This window comes from Pongo pygmaeus, chromosome 2, assembly GCF_028885625.2.
Source record: "Pongo pygmaeus isolate AG05252 chromosome 2, NHGRI_mPonPyg2-v2.0_pri, whole genome shotgun sequence".
Lineage (NCBI taxonomy): Eukaryota > Metazoa > Chordata > Mammalia > Primates > Hominidae > Pongo > Pongo pygmaeus.
Genome location: NC_085930.1, coordinates 95,589,013 through 95,610,117, shown reverse-complemented (window position 1 = coordinate 95,610,117; position 21,105 = coordinate 95,589,013). Strand labels below are relative to the sequence as shown.

Here is a 21,105-nt window from a genome sequence, read left to right as displayed (position 1 = left end):
AATTCTAATGGGCCAAGAAAATGATGGATATACTTTTGCAGCCCAATTGCAGAGGTTACACATCGATATTGAGAATCTCCGGGAGGAGAAGGACAGTGAAATCACAAGTACTAGAGATGAATTGCTTAGTGCCCGAGACGAAATTTTGCTCCTTCATCAAGCAGCAGAAAAGGCTGCCTCTGAGCGGGACACTGACATTGCCTCTTTACAAGAAGAGCTTAAGAAGGTGAGAGCTGAGCTTGAGCGGTGGCGGAAAGCAGCGTCTGAATATGAGAAAGAAATCACAAGTCTGCAAAACAGTTTTCAGCTTAGATGTCAACAGTGTGAGGACCAGCAGAGAGAAGAAGCAACAAGGTTGCAAGGTGAATAAATGTATTTTACAAAAAGCTCTTAACTTTTGACAGTGATAACTTCATAACTTGTTTAAAAAAAAAAAAACATGCAGGCTTTTTTTTTCTTTGTTAGCTATCAGTTGTATAAACCAGTGTTTTTAAATCGGAGCTAAAAATGTATTTTCAGGTCTGCAAGTTCTACTTAAATTTATATTTTTTTACGGTTTTATATTTTATTTTAAAATTGTTAAAAATTCCTTGTCTTATAAAAGTGAAGTGGAAAAAAATACTATTGTTCAAGTACAAGCTGATAGCAGTCCTTGAGGTATACATGCAAAGTAACAGGAATCAAATAATTAACCATGTAAAATCTACTTGCTTTTAAGGAGGCAAAAAGTATATTCTCCTCTGAAGTCTTTTCCTTTATCCTTTGAAGTATTATGGAAGTTATATTTCTGTATTAACAAATATGTTTTGGGACTATTTTAGGTGAACTAGAGAAGTTGAGAAAGGAATGGAATGCATTGGAAACCGAATGCCATTCTCTAAAAAGGGAAAATGTTTTGCTATCATCAGAACTTCAACGGCAAGAAAAAGAATTGCACAAGTACGCAAGAACTCTCTGTTTTTCAGATATAAAATATTTCTTTATCTTAAATTAAATTTAATTTTAATACTTAAATATTTTACAGAAGCAAATGTTCAGCCCATCTCTGTTTGGCTATTTGGCAGGTTAACCATACTGAATAAATACTTCAGCTTTTTTTTTTTCCTGCCACCACCATTATCCTGCATGTTCTTTCCTTGTACTCATGGATTACAGATTCATTAAATGTCCCGAAGAAACCCTGAACAAACAACAAAAGTCTGTAATTCATAGTTGAACTTGCCCTGTAAACTAATAAATTTCAAATATCAGCTGCTTTTCTTTCACACCAGTGATCTCTTCTTTTAGTAAGGGTGAACAGGAAGTGACTATAATGAAGAATTTGTAAGGCTGGGTGCGGTGGTTCACGCCTGTAATGCCATCACTTTGGGAGGCTGAGGTGGGAGGATTGCTTGAGCCTGAGAGTCCAAGATCAGCCTGGACAATGTGGCAAAACCCTGTCTCTACAAAAAAATACAAAAATTTACCAGGCATAGTGATGTGTGCTTGTAGTCTTGGCTACTTGGAAGGCTGAGGTGGGAGAATTGCTTGGGCCCAGGAGGTCAAGGCTGCAGTGAGCCACGATCATGCCACTGCACTCCAACCTGGGTGACAGAGCCAAACCATATATCAAACAAACCAAAAAAAAAAAAGGAATTTGTGCTACTGAAAGATATAAATTAATCTTCTGAATTTCAAATAGGGTTGTATGAAGGGTAATAATATATAAGACCAATAATTCTCTGAAACAAGTTATATCTTTCTAGTATCTAATACTTGACAAGCAAATCAGTGAATGGATTAGATTTATTCCAGCAAATTTAGTGAAGTCCTATTTTACCACCACAATTTGCCATATTTAAGTTTAAAATGGGTTTGTTCTGGCCTGGTGTGGACAACATTATGAAACAACATCTCTACAAAAAATACAACAAATTAGCCTGGCCTGTAGTCCCAGCTACTCAGGAGGCTAAGGTGGGAGGATCACTTGAGCCTAGGAGGTGGGGACTGCAATAAGCTATGATCACACCACTGTAGTCTAGTCTGGGCTACAGAGCCAGTCCCTGTCTCGAGAAAACATGAATAAAAACAAATGTTTTACGTTGTTTATAAGATGTAAAAAACTTTGTAAAAGCAATTCCAAAATATAAATGGGACAAAATAAAGGTCAGAACTATAAATATATGTATATGATATATATCATATATGAAAGATATATGAGATCTATACATATATATAGCTATATACATAAATTTTTTTTTTTCGAGATGGAGTTTTGCTCTTGTGGCCCAGGCTAGAGATCAGTGGCGTGATCTCAGCTCATCACAACCTCCACCCCCTGGGGTCAAGCGGTTCTCCTGCCTCAGCCTCCTAAGTAACTTGGATTACCGACATGTGCCACCATGCCCACCTAATTTTGTATTTTTAGTAGAGATGGGGTTTCTCCATGTTGGTCAGGTTGTTCTCGAACTCCTGACCTCAGGTGATCTGCCTGCCTTGGCCTCCCAAAGTGCTGGGATTACAGGCATGAGCCACTGCACTCAGCTCATAATTTTTTTTTTTTTTTTTTTTGAGGCAGAGTCACATTCAGTTGCCCAGGCTGGAGTGCAGTGGCACGATCTCGGCTCACTGCAGCCTCCGCCTCCTGGGTTCAAGTGATTCTGCTGCCTCAGCCTCCTAAGTAGCTGGGATTATAGGTGTGTGCCACCATGCCTGGCTAATTTTTTATTTCTAGTAGAGAGGGGGTTTCACCATGTTGATCAAGCTGGTCTCAAACTCCTGACCTTGGCCTCCCTAAGTGCTGGGATTACAGGCGTGAGCCACTGCCCTCGGCCGAAATTATTGATATTTTAATGATTCAGGCTAGATCCCTTATTTTTAAGATGTGATTAATTGGAATCTGGCAGATTCTTAAATACTGTTTTCAATTATTTCAAATTTTAAGTGTTGGGAAGCAAGCCTACAAACTCCTAGTGAGTAGAAGCATATGGTTTAAAAATATTAGGCCCCAGAAAGGGGCCTATAAGTCATTGGTCAGATCGTCTGCCTAAACTCACATAAAGTATTTAAGACAGATTAATTCTTTTTCTTAAACTTTTCTGATGCCCTAAATTTGTTTGGTAAGCCTCCCCAGCATTTAAGTAGTATTTAGAAGCTAGTCTTCCTTTACAGGGTCTTATGTGCCATTTAATTCCTAGCTGTATTGGCTTGACAACATCAGACCCACCCCAAAGAATCTGTGAAGCGTACAATCAAAATGGGATTCAGACTCTGTAGTAGTTCAATTACAGTAGTGAGTCTGAGTCTTGAATGATCCATTCTGAAAGATGTAAAACTGTCACCTTGAAAACCTTATACTCCTTTAGCTATTTATGGAAGCCAAATTCCCTAACACAGCTATACTCTACAGACCTTTTATTCTCTGTTGTCTGGGCTATGGAAGAAGGAATTGAAGAAGGAATTTCTGTTCACACATATCAAGCTGTTCTCCACATATGTTGTAAGTCAGATTTTTTTAACATCCAGTTATAAAAGTGATCATAGAGACTGTGGTGGCTCACACCTGTAATCCCAGCACTTTGGGAGGCTGAAGCAGGCAGATCACCTGAGGTCAGGAGTTCGAGACCAGCCTGACCAACATAGAGAAACTTCATCACTACTAAAAATATAAAATTAGCCAGGTATGGTGGCACATGCCTGTAATCCCAGCTACTTAGAAGGCTAAGGCAGGAGAATCGCTTGAACCCGGGAGGCGGAGGTTGCAGTGAGCCAAGATCACACCATTGCACTCCAGCCTGGGCAACAGGAGCGAAACTCTGTCTCAAAAAAAAAAAAAAAAAAAAAAGTGATCATAGAATTTATTAACCTTGGGAACAGCCTCAGAAGTTAATGAACTCAATCCTGTTCTTTGGCAGTGAAGGGCACTGAGACTCTCCTTGTGTTAGTTATGTCTATATTACATGGTATCTGGTATAGGTCTAAGAGCTGAGGAAGTGTTTACTCTGAAAATGAAATGTACCAGTTAGGTGATTTGCTTAATATCCCCCAGCTAAATAGTGGCAGAGCTAGGGGTCTAGAACTCAGCCTCCTACTTCTTTGTCTTATGCTCTTTTCTCAATTTGGTGTGTCTTCTCGTTTGAACAGGTTTATCTTTACTTGAACTGACAGTGACTCCTAAGCTTTAAGTTTCTGACCCCCATTCTATTTGTCAAGTATTTAAACTTACAAGAAATTGTTGAAACATGTGTGTTCTTTTCCTGTAGAAGACCTACACTGAATCTTTTCATGATGAAATTAATACAATTTGATACAACAAAATATACAGTTAATTACCTCCTATTTCTGTTTTTAAAATTTCAACCTTGGTGTATATTTGATGGGACACACCTTTAAACTTGCATTTTTTTAGTGTTTTGATGGTTTTTGCTTATTGAATGAAAATATTTCATTCTTTTTTGTACTTTTCTTTTTTTCTCTGAGATCCACTGTATCCCTTCTAGTGAAATGTATAAGAAACTGGCCTGCCTTCTGTGTCCAGTTTCTACCTGTGAATAACTATCTGTCAATATTTATATTGCAGTTCTCAGAAGCAGAGTTTAGAGCTTACCAGTGATCTCAGCATCCTTCAAATGTCTAGGAAAGAACTTGAGAATCAAGTGGGATCCTTGAAAGAACAGCATCTTCGGGATTCAGCTGATTTAAAAACTCTTCTCAGTAAGGCAGAAAACCAAGCAAAGGATGTGCAGAAAGAGGTAAAGCGAAAAGACATTATGAGCCCAATTATGGTTGGACTTAAAGCCAAAAGCAAATCAGATATCCATGCTAGTTAGAAATAAAGGGAAGCAGAAGTCACATTACCTGTCACAAAATTGATACTTGGACCATCTCTGCTTGGTGATTTCTAGCTGCATATCATGGAGAATTCTTCAGTAGGGTTGGTCTCAAAAATATAATATACAAAACTACATTTTAATTTTTCTCTACCAGTTACTTATATGAGAAACCCTTTGTACCAGGTCTCTTGATCTATTGTTTAACTTTCAAAGAGAGTATTGTATGTAATTTAGCATACTTTTGGAAAGCAAACTGAGGCCATACTCTAATGCTGTCTGAACCCCTCAGGTAAATATGGCCTGAAAAGTTACTTAAAATTCACCTCATAGCCAGGCAGCCAGCCAAGCACATGTTCTTTGGCCTTTTACTTTCTTCCTCCCACCCCCTTTTCACCTTATTCATAAATGTGCATGCTCGCTTTTCATGTCATTCTGCTTAAAACCTTGAATTGAGTGGCTTTTTAAAAATTTGTGTTGAAGTCATAACAGTTGATTTTGGAACAGAAACCCTACCCAATTTCTTCCTGAGCAAGAGAGGTACATTTCACTTCCCAAAGCCTTGAAGTTGACAGCAGGGCGATAAGAGCTGCCTTCAGTCCTGCTGGCCTCATACCATTCCCTGCATTGACTCCTGGCCAGCTCGGGGAATGGAGAAGCCTGATACAACTTGATCTACAGATCAGTTATAGACTTTCTTAAAAGGATTCTTTATGAATTAGAAGGAAGTTGAAGACAACTCTTTGTCTTTAATAATGAACTTTCCCAAAGTTGTTTCTAGAAGATCTGCTTAATCAATGCAGTTTTTCTCTGCACTTTTCTTTCCTTGTAGTGTCCTGAATTTGGCAATGATTGTTCTTCTGTCTTCATGTTTGTTCCTGATGAAAAAATACTGTAACATTTTTTTATTTTCTTGTGGACATACTGATTTTGTGATGTGTTCGTTTTTACCTTACTAAAGATATGTGTTTTAGAAGAAATCTCATTTTATTTGGTTGGAACACAAATTTTGTGCCAAAGTAAATATCTTAGTATTTAATACTGTAAGCACTTTGTGTCCTTCCAGTCCATATGCCATAATTCTTTCAAACTCTGGGAAGAATGCTGTGGTTGGAAGATTATTCTGTTGTATGTTACTATGACCGCATTAGCCATTTTGTTGCATTACTTGTTTGCCTGTTTTTGGTCACTGAGTAATCAGTGCAAAATGCTTTAACTGTTTCCACAAATGGCAGTGGCATGTTGTCACAGCATCTAAATTGTTGATAGTCTTGGATTGCATTAAATGCAGCACATTTAAAAATATGTCTGATCTTGTCAGTATGTTTCTTTTCTATTTTCTTGTTCACTGTTTTCCATTGTGAAATGATGTGTAGTCATCACACTCCTTTGTAATGTGAAATTGCTCTCTTTCTGTTTGTCCAGATGTTAACATGTTGGATACTATATACTATAGTTTAGTTATAGCTACATACTATAACTAAAATGTTCTTTAATGAGGTTCTTATCTCTGTGTAATCCACTGCAAATGAATTATTGCCTTTTATTAATGCACATATATTCCCCTTCAACATTTCCCCTTTGTTCTCCTCTCTGTCATAGAATCATGCTTAATATGCACAGTATCTAATTATGTATTTTCAGCACTGCAACAGACTAAAATATTACAAGCTAAGCAAGCCCAGATATGATTCTTTTTATGAAGAAGAACCAAAGGTGTTGGTAATATTGTGTGATATTTCCCTCTTAATCAGGACCAAGCTCGTTTGTCACCTCAGAGTTAGAAAGCAAGATGGAGCAAAAATGATAGCCAAGCAAGGCTGCAGTAGGTGACCTTTGTTGCACAAATTAAAATTATATATGTGGCAGCTTTTATATGAATATTTAACAAAGAAAAAGTACATGCAAAAAGTAAATCTTGGCTGGGCGCCGTGGCTCACGCCTGTAATCCCAGCACTTTGAGAGGCTGAGGCGGGCAGCTCACCTGAGGTCAGGAGTTCAAGCCCAGCCTGACCAATATGATGAAACCCCGTCTATACTAAAAATACAAAAATTAGCCAGGCATGATGGCATGCACCTGTAATCCCAGCTACTCAGGGGGCTGAGACAGGAGAATCGCTTGAACCCGGGAGGCGGAGGTTGCGGTGAGCTGAGATCACGCCATTGCACTCCAGCTTGGGCAACAAGAGCAAAACTCCATCTCAGGAAAAAAAAAAAAGTAAATCTTAATCCTTAGTATTACAAGAAAATAATGATGTATCATCTTTATATTTGACTTTAGAAAGCATCACTATATTTTAATTTAGTAGGAATATCTGTAATTTAAGAATTTATAGGCTGGGTACAGTGGCTCACTCCTGTAATCCCAGCCCTTTGGGAGGCCGAGGTGGGCAGATCACCTGAGGTTGGGAGTTCGAGACCAGCCTGACCAACATGGAGAAACCCTGTCTCTAATAAAAATACAAAATTAGCCATGCATGGTGGCGCATGCCTGTAATCCCAGTTACTTGGGAGGCTGAGGCAGGAGAATCACTTTGAACCCGGGAGGCGGAGGTTGTGGGGAGCCGAGATCGCACCATTGCACTCCAGCCTAGGCAACAAGAGCGAAACTCCATCTCAAAAAAAAAAAAAAAAATTCCTAAAACATTGAGCACACAGTCCACCCTGCAAAGACTGACTCAAGAAAGTGATTTGGCTTTACCTTCTTGCCATGGGGCCAGAGTCCTTGCCACCCCCTCACATGCTGGAGGTAAGCAACAGGATCCCCCTGGTTGAGCTGCCTTCCTATGGTTCTGCTTCACAACTCCTGCAATGGAGAAATAAGTGCTTTGGTGCACAGGGCAGACTAGATGTAAGAATGGTGGAAAAGGAAAGTAAGGGAAAACCTGTCAACAAAGTACTCTTTACTTATTCTTTATTAGTCCCTGTTAAGAATCAGATCATGGGTCATTGAGAATTTATTACGTTCCAATTTGCAGAAACTAGTGTAGGTACAATGACTTTGCCTTGGCAGTATGCCAGTAATCTTCTGCCTTCTGGAAGTAAGTCCACAGATCTTCACATCAACTGAAAAAAGCTATCATAAAGTCCGTGAATTGTACTCCTTTAGTTCATTCTCTGGCATACTTGTTGTGGGAATGTTGTTAGGTAACAGGGAGTTTCTTTCATATTTTACCTCCGTCTCTGTACCTATATCTTTCTTCTCTTTTTCTGGTGACCTCTGTGTTGACCCTAAGCCCCATCTCTCCTGTCTAATGTTTTTATACATTTATATTCCTTCTTAATATTTATCTTTGTTGAGCGTGATGATGGGCTCCTAATTAGTCATTCCAAGGTGTTTACGTTTTTCAGAAGCACGTTTATAAAGGTTTCCTTTATTGAAGAATTTCTAGGATATAAGTAGAGAGGAACTGGAAACTTTCTACCCTCATTAGCTACATTTAGGGACAAGGAGGAACCTTACTGGTATACCTTACCCATGGTATATCTATTTTATATTCAATCTTTGTCTATCTTCCTTCTAAAACCTTCAGAGATGGCAGAATAGGGCCAGGTGCGGTGGCTCACACCTATAATCCCAGCACGTTGGGAGGCCGAGGTGGGTGGATCACTCGAGGTCAGGAGTTCGAGACCAGCCTGGCCAACAAGGTGTAACCCCATCTGTACTAAAAATACAAAAAAATTAGCCAGGCATGGTGGTGCATGCCTATAATCCCAGCTACATGGGGGGCTAAGGCACAAGAATCCCTTGAACCCAAGAGGAGGAGGTTGCAGTGAGCCAAGATCACGCCACTGCACGCCAGCCTGGGTGACAGAGTGAGACTCAGTCTAAAAAAAAAAAGAGAGATGGCAGAGTGGGGTAGTGGAAGTGGAGACAAAGGCATAGCCAGTAGCAGAACAATCTCTGCTCTTTGACTGTGAGCCCAGTTTGCGTGTAAGATGCAGTATCTAGAAGTGGAACCAGTCTAGAATTTCAGCCTCCAGGCACCATTTAAAGTAGGGGTAAGCCATACTATGTTTCACATTGGTATCACCTTTAAAAGGCAGATGGTCTTTAAAAAGATGTGACTGTATCTGAAAGTCAAAGTATATACAGTGAATTGTTTTCCAGAACAGAAAATGACAAGTTTTGCTATTTAAAAATTTCTACCAGAAACAGGCGGGGCATGGTGGCTCATGCCTGTCATCCCGGCACTTTGGGAGGCTGAAGCAGGTGGATCACCCTAGGCCAAGAGTTCAAGACCAGCCTGGCCAACGTGGTGAAACTCCATTTCTACTAAAAGTACAAAACATAGCCAGACGTGGCGGCAGGTGCCCATAATCCCAGCTACTCAGGAGGCTGAAGCAGGAGAATCACTTGAACCTGGGAGGTGGAGGTTTCAGTGAGCTGAGATCGCACCACTCCACTCCAGCCTGGGTGACAGAGCTAGACTCCATCTCAAAAAATAAATAAATAAAATAAAAATAAAATTTCTACTGGAAACAGACTTTTTAAAATGACTCAGTTGAAAACCTAAGTTTTTTTGTTTTGTTTTTTGAGATGGAGTTTTGCTTTTGTTGCCCAGGCTAGAGTGCAGTGGTGCAATATCAGCTCACTGCAACTTCCACCTCCCGGGTTCAAGCAATTCTCCTGCCTCAGCCTCCCAAGTAGCTGGGATTACAGGCATGCGCCACCATGCCTGGCTAATTTTGTATTTTTAGTAGAGATGGGGTTTTGCCATGTTGGCCAGGCTGGTCTCAAACTCCTGACCTCAGGTGATCCGCCCACCTTGGCCTCCCAAAGTGCTGGGATTACAGGTGTGAGCCACCGTGCCCAGCCGATGCCTGTTTTAAGTGGAGAAATAGAAATTTCCCAATCATAGTGGTCGGTACTTCAGATACATTTCTTTGCTTCATTTGCCTAGAAAATTCACTTATCCAGAACACTTTAATACCCAGTAATGCTGGGTAAAGGGAAACCTATTGGGAATTAATACTTTTTACTTCAAGACTAAAATAGCTTGGCTGACTCTCCTTACTAGGATATAAACTCAGGCTTCCTAACATTGGCTATGGAATTTTTCTTCACCTACTTTTCTTTTGCTCAGTTTGAAATTTTCCTTTTCTCCTATAACTCACTTGGTGGAAAGAGTGATCCTTTATATTAAAAACAGAAGACAAAATGGTAATTACTCTTAATTTTTTTTAACTCCATGGCCAGAAAATTCTTACGTAGAATAAAGTCAACATTAAAGACTTCTTTTTTTTTTTTTGAGACGGAGTCTCCCTCTGTCACCCAGGCTGGAGTGTACAGTGGCATGATCTTGGCTCACTGCAACCTCTGCCTCCCGGGTTCAAGTGATTTTCCCATCTCAGCCTCCTGAGTAGCTAGGATTACAGGCGTGCACCACCACGCCCAGCTAACTTTTGTATTTTTAGTAGAGGTGGGGTTTCTCCATGTTGGTCAGGCTGATCTCGAACTCCTGACCTCGTGATCTGCCCGCCTTGGCCTCCCAAAGTGCTGGGATTACAGGCGTGAGCCACCACACCTGGCCAAAAGACTTCTTATGAGTGCAAGTTATTCCTCCTTAAACAAAAAGACTTGACTTTGGTGTTCCAGGTGACTAAATAGGGTCTGGCATATAAACCTGACTAGAACCATAACTTCATACCCATTTTAAGTTGAATCTGCACACTTTTTTTTTCTTTGCCTTTAGTATGAAAAGACACAGACTGTACTCTCAGAACTGAAGTTGAAGTTTGAAATGACTGAGCAGGAAAAGCAGTCAATCACAGATGAGCTCAAACAGTGTAAAAACAACCTGAAGCTGCTCCGAGAGAAAGGAAATAATGTAAGTCTTTGCAAACTTGGCTTAGCTTTGATTGAGAGGCACATGAGAGATTGAAATTGATTTTCAGAGGACTTTATCACTGATTTGTGAAGCAAATGGTACAAATGAAATAGGCTTTTCATTAGGAAATTCCATGATAGAATCATTGTGCTGTCAGATTTTTGAGTAAGAATTTGTACCTTTAACCTATACTCCTAGAAGAGCCTAAGGACTGCCTGGAGGAAAACCCTTGTTTGCAATAAAGCAGCTTGCTTAAGAACTGTCAGCTTTTCCCAGATGAGTCTGAAGCTCTGTCACTAAGCTATCATCTGGCTCTTGTTTCTCCCCTACTGGGAAATGAAGCATTGTACCACCAGGGATCCATTTAAGAGAGAGTAGTACATGTTGTTCTTAAACCAATAGTATTCTCACTGAGGCACAATTTCTAAAAAGCTTAATGTCTCTTTGTCATTCTGTAAATATTAGAAAATATTTGATGAGTTTCTGTAGGGCTGTGAGAGAGAGAGAGAGATGAACATTTTGGTATAAATTGAGTTTAATATTTTTTTGTTTTTCATTTGCTAGAAAGACAGATGGTCTTTAAAAAGATGTTATACTAAATAAATGTTGTGTTGTACGTTTTGGTGATCATTACCTTTGTGGGCCCTGATAGATGTTTAGTGTGGTTGGTTGTGCTCTGACTTATTTAAAACCACTGTCATGGCTTGGACACTGCAGTGTGCGTGAGCCACATACTTCCTATGGAGGAAGCCACTCTGCTTACCTTGCAGCACAAGTACAAAAGAGTGATGTTGCATGGCCATCGTGTTACTCATTTGCACACAGAATGCTCATGAGTTGTGTCCAACTGTCCTTTGCTAAAGAAAGTCTTAGTTTGTAGATAGTAAAGGCTTGCTGCTTAGGTAGAAGCCTTTTAGAAGATGATGAACTGGGTGTGGAGGCTTTATAAGGAAAAATGGTTTACATTTACTTTTCAAAATGTAGATTACATGACTCTTCTAAAATCAGATCATAATGGTTTGGTTACTTCTCTCTTTTGTGTTAATTCATATCCCTGGGATTATGGAATTTCAGTCTACTGCTAAATTAACCCATGAAGACATCTGGCATAATCAGAATGGATCCCCCCGTACTATTTAGGACCTTTTCAAAAGTAACTTTGCTATTATTATTTATAGCTACAATTCACCTTAGGGGTGAATTTCCTTTTTTTGTGATATTACACTTATGGTACTAAAATATTACTCTGTAATAACACTCATTGTAGCAAATTTCTTTCCATTTTAAAAATTAATTATATTCTGGTAACATAATTGAAAGCCCTGAGACTCAGCTGCCTTTTTTTTTCTTTTTTTTGAGACGGAGTTTCGCTCTTGTTGTCCAGGCTGGAGTGCAGTGGCGTGATCTCAGCTCACCGCAACATCTACCTCCTGGGTTCAAGCGATTCTCCTGCCTTAGCCTCCCGAGTAGCTGGGATTACAGCATGCGCCACCACACCTGGCTAATTTTGTATTTTTAGTAGAGATGGGGTTTCTCCATGTTGGTCAGGCTGGTCTTGAACTCCCAACCTCAGGTGATCTGCCCACCTTGGCCTCCCAAAGTGCTGGGATTACAGGTGTGAGCCACTGTGTCCAGCCCTGCCTGTCTTTATATACCAAACCTTTATTACATGTGAAATCTCTTGCCTGATTTAGGAAGCACGCATTATCACAGGGCATTTATTTTTAAGCTTGAAAGCTGTATCATCTAATAAGCAAAAGAGCTGTGGTTGAAAAAAAAAATTGTTAGAGGGATAAAATAAACCTTAACCATTGCTGAGGGAGTACATTGTCAAATAATGGATTTCAGGTATCGAGCAAAAATAGTGTACTGTCAAGCAGAGAGCATCAGCTGGTGGTGAAGTGTTGTCAGTGTTTTTTTTTTGGAGACAGGGTCTTGCTCTGTCACCCAGGCTGGAGTGCAGTGGTGTGATCTCGCCTCACTTCAGCCTTGACCTTCCCAGCTCAAGCAATCCTCCCACCTCAGCTTCCCAAGTAGCTGGAATTACAGATGTGTGCCACCATGCTCAATAAATTTTTGTATTTTTTGTAGGGACAGGGTTTTACCATGTGGCCCAGGCTGGTCTCAAACTCCTGGCCTTAAGCAGTCTGCCCACCTCAGCTTGCCAAAGTGCTGGGATTACAGTCATGAGCCACTGCACCTGGCCTGCTCTGTCTTCATGTGCTATATTTCATTAGAATGTTAGGTACACCCACATTGCCCATTGCCTTCAGCTGTTTCTTTCTTTTTTTTTTTTTTTTAATGGAGTCTTGCTCTGTCACCCAGCTTGGAGTGCAGTGGTGCCCTCAGCTCACTGCAACCTCTGCCTCCTGGTTCAAGCAATTCTCCTGCCTTAACCTCCGGAGTAGCTGGGTTTACAGGCATGCACCACCATGCCTGGCTAACTTTTGTATTTTTAGTAGAGACAGCGTTTCACCATGTTGGCCAGGCTGGTCTCAAACTCCTGACCTCAGGTGATCCACCTGCCTCAGCCTCCCAAAGTGCTGGGATTACAGGCATTGAGCCTAGCTGTTCCTAGCTATTCCTTTTAAACTGATAGTTTCCCAACTTGCATACCACAGTCTATCAGATTGTGTTAGATGTCTTTAAAATGTTTGAATCTGTGTAAAACCTGAGTGGTATACTTCTATTATTTCATTCTTTCTTCCTACCTCCCACCCTACTAGGGTCTGAATCCTCTTATCTGATAATTTTCATAGCATAAAATGATTTTAATATGCCTTCCCTTCTTTAGCCTTCCATATTACAACCCGTCCCAGCCGTATTCATCGGCCTATTCCTGGCTTTCCTGTTTTGGTGTTTCGGTCCATTGTGGTAGAGAAAGGTACAAGCACTATTGTTGAGTCCTTGTCTGTTTGTCCCCGTCACCTTTTTGTGCCATATTTGTAATATAGTGCATGGCAAGAACACACAGGTATTTTGTTACCTGAAGCAAACCCTTCATTTAGTATGCCGTGTATTTGTGTTATACCAGTGAACTGAACAGTCAACTAATCCCATAACTTTTTGTCTTGTTTACTTTGTAGTAATGCTAACCATGAGTTAATTCCAACCTAACCAGTTGTTAATATGCTTCCAATAACTGAGTCTTTATCTCTAGCAAACTGGAGTGCACTATGAATTTCTGCAATATTAGTACCCTCTTTCCAGTTATGTGTTTAATCAGATTTGAATGAGAAATGAAGAGTTTGCCTCCTCGAAGTTTTCAGCCAGCCTTCTTCCCCTTCTTCCTTATCCTCTTCCTTTTCGTAGTATAGATTTTCTTTGTTTCAACCCTTTGCCTGTTTATACTATGGCTATGAAGATGAAAAATAATGAGATTAACATAATGAACCATTGGCTCACAATCTCAACCCTATTATGTACTTGCAAGGATATAAACATATCCCATTTCTTTCTGAGCCCTGACCTGCAACATCAGAATATTTCTTTAAAAACCAGTTTTTCTCAATAACACTCCTGGAATACAAGTAAAAATAAAAGTGTCAACCAAAGCAAGTTGATCTTATAAAGCCCTCTAAAAGCTAGCAAGCAACAGCCCATCCATGCTTGCTTCTAACTGGCATGCATGTTAGTAGAGCATATGTGGTGATCATGTGGCTTTATTACACTGAACAGAGTCTTTACCAGAATTATCAGACAGGCAGGATCCCTAATGTTACTTCTCCATCTTGAACCCTGTTTAATTTTGTCTTCTGTGGTTTCAAGTTAGAGGACCAAAGCCTAGACCATTATCACCTTAGCCACTATCCCCTTGCATAAAATATCCCAACATGTGAGTCTGGTTCTTATCAAGAAATAAACATTTTAGGCAGAAACATACTACAGGTGTCTATATACATCAGTTATATTGGAATGTATGGATACCAGAGTAAATAAAGCAGGCAGAGCCCACAAATTTTCTTAGAAGTCACTATTAGGTTTCAACTCTAACAAAGTTGAAAACTTCCCAGGACTTTCTTGGGACGTATTAGACTTCCAAATTGGTGGTCCTGCTATTATATATGTCATATATATATATATGACTCTCCTCATACCTGCACTCCCTCACTTTTTTTTTTCTTTTCAAACTTTATTTTTATGATGCAAAAATAAGATTTTTCCAGTATTCTGTTAAGTATTCAGGACTCTCTGGAACCAAGGGGTTAATAGGTATGAAAAGAGAGGGGAGAATGTGATATTGACTCTTGGTTTCTTTCCACACAGAAACCCTGGCCCTGGATGCCCATGTTGGCTGCCCTGGTTGCAGTAACAGCCATCGTGCTGTACGTGCCAGGTCTGGCCAGAGCTTCTCCATGAGAGCGTTCCTTGAGTCCGTACACCGTCCTCCCTCTAGAAGCTGGCACCACACTCATGCTGGGGACAAACAGAACCATTTTCTTCCTCTTTACCTCTTAAAACAGCAGAAGTACAAGAATACAGCTGTAGGGTCATTGCTTTAAATTATATAAAATGTATCTGTCTATAAAGAAGATATAAAATTGTGACTTTATTCTACTGTAAGCAATAATTTGCTTGCAATTTTTCATGTAATTTTTAAATTAGTATGTTAAGATTCTGAATATTATGGTGGCCTAAAGTAGGCTTCTTGGTACACCAGATTATTTATAACATTAAATTTATGAGTATTTTACTCTGAATTCTGATCACCAGATAATTCATTTTTCTGATTTGATAACTACCCAAACCAAACAACCAATACATACATGGGAAGAGAGGCCCTGTGTGCTCAGTGCCTATCAGTTTGAAATATATACACATATATATATATTTTTTACATATTTACGCCATTTTTACTTGTTATAAAACCACTGAGCTATTGGGAACAAGACTTAGAGACAACTATTTGCGTGGATTTTTTTTTTTTAAGGAAAAATACATTTGGAAAATAAACTGTTATGGTGATAATTTGGGGAATATGTGCACGCTTGTTCAGCCTTAATGTGACTTGAAGATGTGGAGGACATCAACTTTGAAAAACTTTCCATGAGAGTGTGTATTTTCTTGAGCAAACTGAAGTATTTCTGGGAGCAAAAACATAGTAATTACACAATTTCAGTGCAGTCAACCAAACTGTTGAGTCAATTGGAATGTAATTTATTAAACCATGTATTTAAAGAGATATTTTTCTTTAAAAGCCAAGTTACTTTCTCATATACAGCATTTTAGGAAGCATGATTTTTTTTTCTATCATCTATTCCTCCAAGCATGTTTAACTGAAGAAAGTATTAATATCTCTTTAGATAAGCTTGTATTGACCTAATTTGGTTTATGATGTGTCAGAGCTAATTCATGTTCAGGGTGAGCTGTTGTACCTACCAACAAATTTCCTGGTTGGGTATACAAATGGTTATTTTCTTTTTATTGTTGTTAATTGGGACTTTCTGTTAATGAAAAGCACTATTCCCAAGATTAATAGTGTTCTATGCACAATGAAGCACCTAAAAACACTGCTTGATGTTATAAATTTAAAACACAAGTGAAAGTTTAGCCATGGTTTTGTGCGGCATCATAGTTACGTCAATAAAGTTTATTTAGGTCATAGAATATCCTAAAGTATCACATAGTTAAATTTTTCAGTCAGTGAAGACCAGGAGGGAATGTCAGTGAATTGGCTTGAATGTTCTGTGGCAATCCACAGGTCTAGCCAAATATTGAAATAGGAGTTTAGGGTATAATTTGCCTTGTGATGTTTGGCAGTCACTGTTTATACTTTAAAGGTTATATTTTAAGCTATTTGAGATTGCTGTTGGGAGGATCACTAGATTTATGGAGGAATTAGTCACAAATGACTTGTAGAAAATACTGTCATATAGTTCATTTCATCATTTTCTGTTGCAGGAAGCCACTCCACCACAGAATGCTAATATGCCAGTGGTACCCAGTACCTCTTGTATATAGGTTATTGCAAATATTGTTCTGAAATGCTTAACTTCAGAATTACATTTTTTAAAGTAAATAATTGTTTTAAATCTATTTTGTAAAGATATAAAGTACAATAGAATTTCTGGAGTACAGATTAAACTATTTGCACTAACACACGTGACGTGCATGATTTAATAAAATAACTTTACTCTCCCTACGCATGTTTGAGTTGAATATCATTGAAGTTCTTAATGCTGACTCTACTATTGGGTTGTTAATAGTCTTCTCTTGACATGACTCTTTATGCAACATAACATACATTTGGTATTCTTCAGGGTTTAAAAGAAAACACTTAGCTGTTTCCTCCAAGTTTTATTAGCCTTTTATTTAACTTACTGCTCTATTTTTTTCTCTTTTAATATGGTTATTGTTAAAATGAGAGTCACTTGCTAGACTGGTCTCTTTAAATGTAAGGTCTAGTATCAATATTTACTTCATTCAAGTGGAATAAATGGCTTTTTGTAGTTACTTCCAGTTTTCCTCAAGAATAGAAATAAGTGTTCATAAGCAATACCTTCAGTTTTGTTCAGTTCACTTCCACGTTAAATAAAGAATAGGATTATTCACTGGTAATAATAGAGTCATTAAGAAATATTAAGCGTTGCAGCTAAAAATTGAACAACCCTATAATGATACATTTAAGAATTATTCAAAGGTGCTACATGGCAGGGTTAGAAAATAAAAAGAACGTGGTGTTTGAAGCAAAACAGATCTGTATTGGCATCTTGGTTCTACCTTTTATCAGATGTTGTTGCCTTGCACAAATCACATTTTCTCTGAGTCTCCATTTTCTCATTTATAACATGGGGAGAATAATACTTATATTTGTGGTAGTAGTGTGAACATTAAAAAGATAATGTATGTGAAGTACCATTCAAGTGGTGAATACGTTTTTATGAGAATGTCATACTGAAAAAATATTGCAAATATTAAAGTTTTAGGTAAGCCAGTACATCTACTTTAATTAAATGAATTGATTGACTCAACCATTCAGAATTTCTGTGTGTGAATGAGATATGTGTGTAACATTATGAATCCTGAGAAAGCATTATCACCTAGCTCTGTTTGTCACCTTCATAGTTCACTCTTTTGGAAGTAATATGCCTGGTTTGGTGATGAACCAATTGCCCACAATGGTTTTGGAATTCCTGTTGTTATTGCCTATAGAGCCACTTTGAGTCACATGTGAAAACCATTCACATTGCCCTATAGTCAGAGGCTTTCAACCAAAACTAGTATTGCCTACTTGATCTCTCACTTTAATCACTACACTTGACCAAAATCCGGTGGCTCTTGGCTGCTTCCAGTGACTATTTATCTACTATCAAAAGGATGGGAGTCTGCTACCAAAGAGAAAAAATTGCATACAAATCAACTGAGTTAAAACTGCAGTCTTGGCTGGGTGCAATGGCTCACACCTGTAATCTCAGCACTTTGGGAGGCCGAGGCAGGTGGATCACCTAAGGTCAGGAGTTGGAGACCAACCTGGCCAACATAGTGAAACCCTATCTCTACTAAAAATACAAAAATTAACCGGGCATGGTGGTGGGTGCCTGTAATTCCAGCTGCTCGGGAGGCTGAGGCAGGAGAATTGCTTGAACCTGGGAGGCGGAGGTTACAGTGAGCCGAGATCGCGCCACTGACCTCCAGCCTGGGCGACAAGAGCGAAACTCCATCTCGAAAAAAAAGTGCAGCCTTGCTCCTGACTTAAAAATTACAGCCTTGCTCCAAAAAGTTCACTTCTGGATAATTATTTTGAGAACATAATTATGTGCATAAAAATTTACTAGGACATGTAGTGTAGCATTTTTATCATAGTGACAGATAACCTAAGTGGGTCATTGGTTAAATAAATTAATATTACCACTCTATAGATTACTGTGGTTACAAAGTATGTGGAAAGATATTCATACTATATTAAGTAAAAGAAACAGGTTACCAGTGTAAAATAACCCTGATTTTATAAAGGAAAAGAAATGTAAACATACAAGATATGTTTGTAACAGGAGAACTTAGGAAGATTTATACCCAGACTGGTAGTAGTGGTTGTCTTTGTATGACTGGGGGTAAATTTAAATTCCCTTCCACCTTTATGATTTTCTTTTCTTTTTTTTTTTTTTTTTTCCTGAGACAGAGTCCCACGCTGTTGCCCAGGCTGGAGTGCAGTGGCGTGAATAGCGGCTCACTGCAACCTCTGCCTCCTGGGCTCAAACAATCCTCCTATCTCAGCCTCCCAAGTAGCTAGGAATATAGGCATGTGCCACCGCATCCAGCCAATTTTTGTATTTTTTTGTAGAGTTGGAGTTTCCCCATATTGCCCAGGCTGGTCTCGAACCTTCTGGACTCAAGCTGTTGTTCACCTCAGCCTCCCTTTTGTGATTTCTAATTTATTTTTAGTAATTAATAAATATGTATTGCTTGTATAAATTTTTTTAAGCTAAAAAAATTCCAAATTGGCTTTCATAGTTGAATGAGTAATTAACTTGTCAGAGTACCCACCCCCATCTTTAAAGGGGCTAATGTTCATTTGCACTGAGGAATTCTGGTGTGTTCACTCAACAGTCAGTCTTATAATTTTAAAAATGCTTTGTACATACATTCATAGAATTATAATGCTAGAGAAACCCTTAACAATCCTATCCCATCTTTTTGTTTATCCAGGAAAAAATCCAGAAAATTTTTTACTTGGAATCATAATAATAAAGTTGAGAACCAAGATGTTTCTTTTTTTTTTTTTTGAGACGGAGTTCCACTGTTGTTACCCAGGCTGGAGTGCAATGGCGCGATCTCGGCTCACCACAACCTCTGCCTCCCGGGTTCAAGCGATTTTTCTGCCTCAGCCTCCCGAGTAGCTGGGATTACAGGCATGTGCCACCATGCTTGGCTAATTTTGTATTTTTATAGAGATGGGGTTTCTCCAGGCTGGTCTTGAACTCCCGACCTCAGGTGACCTGCCTGCCTCAGCCTCCCAAAGTGCTGGGATTACAGGTGTGAGCCACCACACCTGGCCTGTTTCTTTTTCTGCTACTCCATGTTGTGTCTCCAGGTTTCAGTGGTTTCATATGCGTTCATTTAGCAAATACTTATTGAGTGTCTGATACGAGGCACTGTGCCAGATCCTGACAATACTCAGTCCCTATCTTCATAGAGCTTTTGGTATGGAGGTGAAATACAGGCAAGGAAGCTGGCAATTAAAATACAGTGTAATAGAAGAAGACACTGGAGCCTATGGAACCATAGAAGCACTGGGTGCATTTCCTCTCACCTTCCAACCACTCAACCTTCCAAGCTGGGGATATCTGGCTAAAGAGCCAAAGGTAAGTTTCCCTTCTAGATCGTCTAAGGAACAGGTCTGGTTTCTCTTGAAGCACATGTCATTGAAAAACATTAAGATCTGATCTTGATTTTCTTTAAAAAGGCATTATGACTGGGAAGCATTTTTAAGGCTTTGTGTGTACTCTTCTGGGATTTTCCCGTTAAATGGTTTGAACTGTAACTTGCGAGTAATGGGTAACTAGTGAAGGTTTTTGTTTTTTTGTTTGTTTTTTCGTTTTTTGGAGACAGAGTCTCACTCTGTCTCCAGGCTGGAGTGCAGTGGCACCATCTCGGCTCACTGCAACATCCACCTCCCAGGTTCAAGGGATTCCCCTGCCTCAGCCTCCTGAGTAGCTGGGACTACAGGCGTGCACCACCACAGCCGGCTAATTTTTTGTATTTTAGTAGAGACAGGTTTCACCATCTTGGCCAGGATGGTCTCCATCTCCTGACTTCGTGATCCGCCCGCCTCAGCCTCCCAAAGTGCTGGGATTACAGGCGTGAGCCACTGCGCCTGGCCTAAGGATTTTTTTTTTTAAGCCAAGAAAAAGTGTTTTAGCCAGACAGGCTCTTTGAAAGGCATCTCCTATTGACGAGCTGGGGCATGGATTGGATGGATCTAAATCCCTTGCACATGGAGGCAAGTGTCCACCATGTCTTATTGTTTGTGTTTATTGTGCTGCTCATTCAGTAGATTGAGCAGGACCTTTTTTTTCCCCTAAAGATTAAGCGCCTTTCAGCCCAAATCTTAAAATTATGTGATTTGTTACCCTGTCATGCAAGGACACTGAGATAAAACCGATAAAGCCTGTGAAAAAGACGCCAGGTGCGGTGGCTCACGCTTGTAATCCCAGCACTTTGGGAGGCCGAGGCGGGCAGATCATCTGAGGTTGAGAGTTCGAGACCAGCCTGACCAACATGGGGAAACCTTGTCTCTACTAAAAATACAAAATTAGCCGGGCATGATGGCACATACCTGTAATCCCAGCTACTCGGGAGGCTGAGGCAGGAGAATCGCTTGAACCTAGGAGGTGGAGGTTGCGGTGAGCCAAGATCACACCATTGCACTCCATCCTGGCAACAAGAATGAAACTGCCTCAAAAGAAAGAGAGAGAAGGAGAGAAAGAAAAGGAAAGAAAAGAAAAGAGAGAAAGAACGAAAAAGAC

General features: G+C 39.6%; 1 protein-coding gene across 30 annotated transcripts in view; it reads left to right on the top strand.

Moving 5' to 3' along the window:
• The window catches only part of SLMAP (sarcolemma associated protein), a 170,950-nt gene extending 154,169 nt beyond the window's left edge, over nucleotides 1-16,781 (top strand). For 17 of the 30 annotated variants that reach the window (XM_054479665.2, XM_054479658.2, XM_054479656.2 and 14 more), the window contains 5 exons: nucleotides 42-362; nucleotides 822-939; nucleotides 4,559-4,730; nucleotides 10,505-10,639; nucleotides 14,906-16,781. In XM_054479665.2, the coding sequence (XP_054335640.1) occupies nucleotides 42-362; nucleotides 822-939; nucleotides 4,559-4,730; nucleotides 10,505-10,639; nucleotides 14,906-14,998 (839 nt within the window). In that variant the 3' untranslated portion in view covers nucleotides 14,999-16,781. Of the gene's footprint in view, nucleotides 1-41; nucleotides 363-821; nucleotides 940-4,558; nucleotides 4,731-10,504; nucleotides 10,640-13,433; nucleotides 13,524-14,905 lie in introns of those variants that run through there. The other 13 variants (XM_054479666.2, XM_054479660.2, XM_054479663.2 and 10 more) reach the window with 1 other exon arrangement.
• The last annotated feature ends 4,324 nt before the right edge of the window (nucleotides 16,782-21,105 follow it).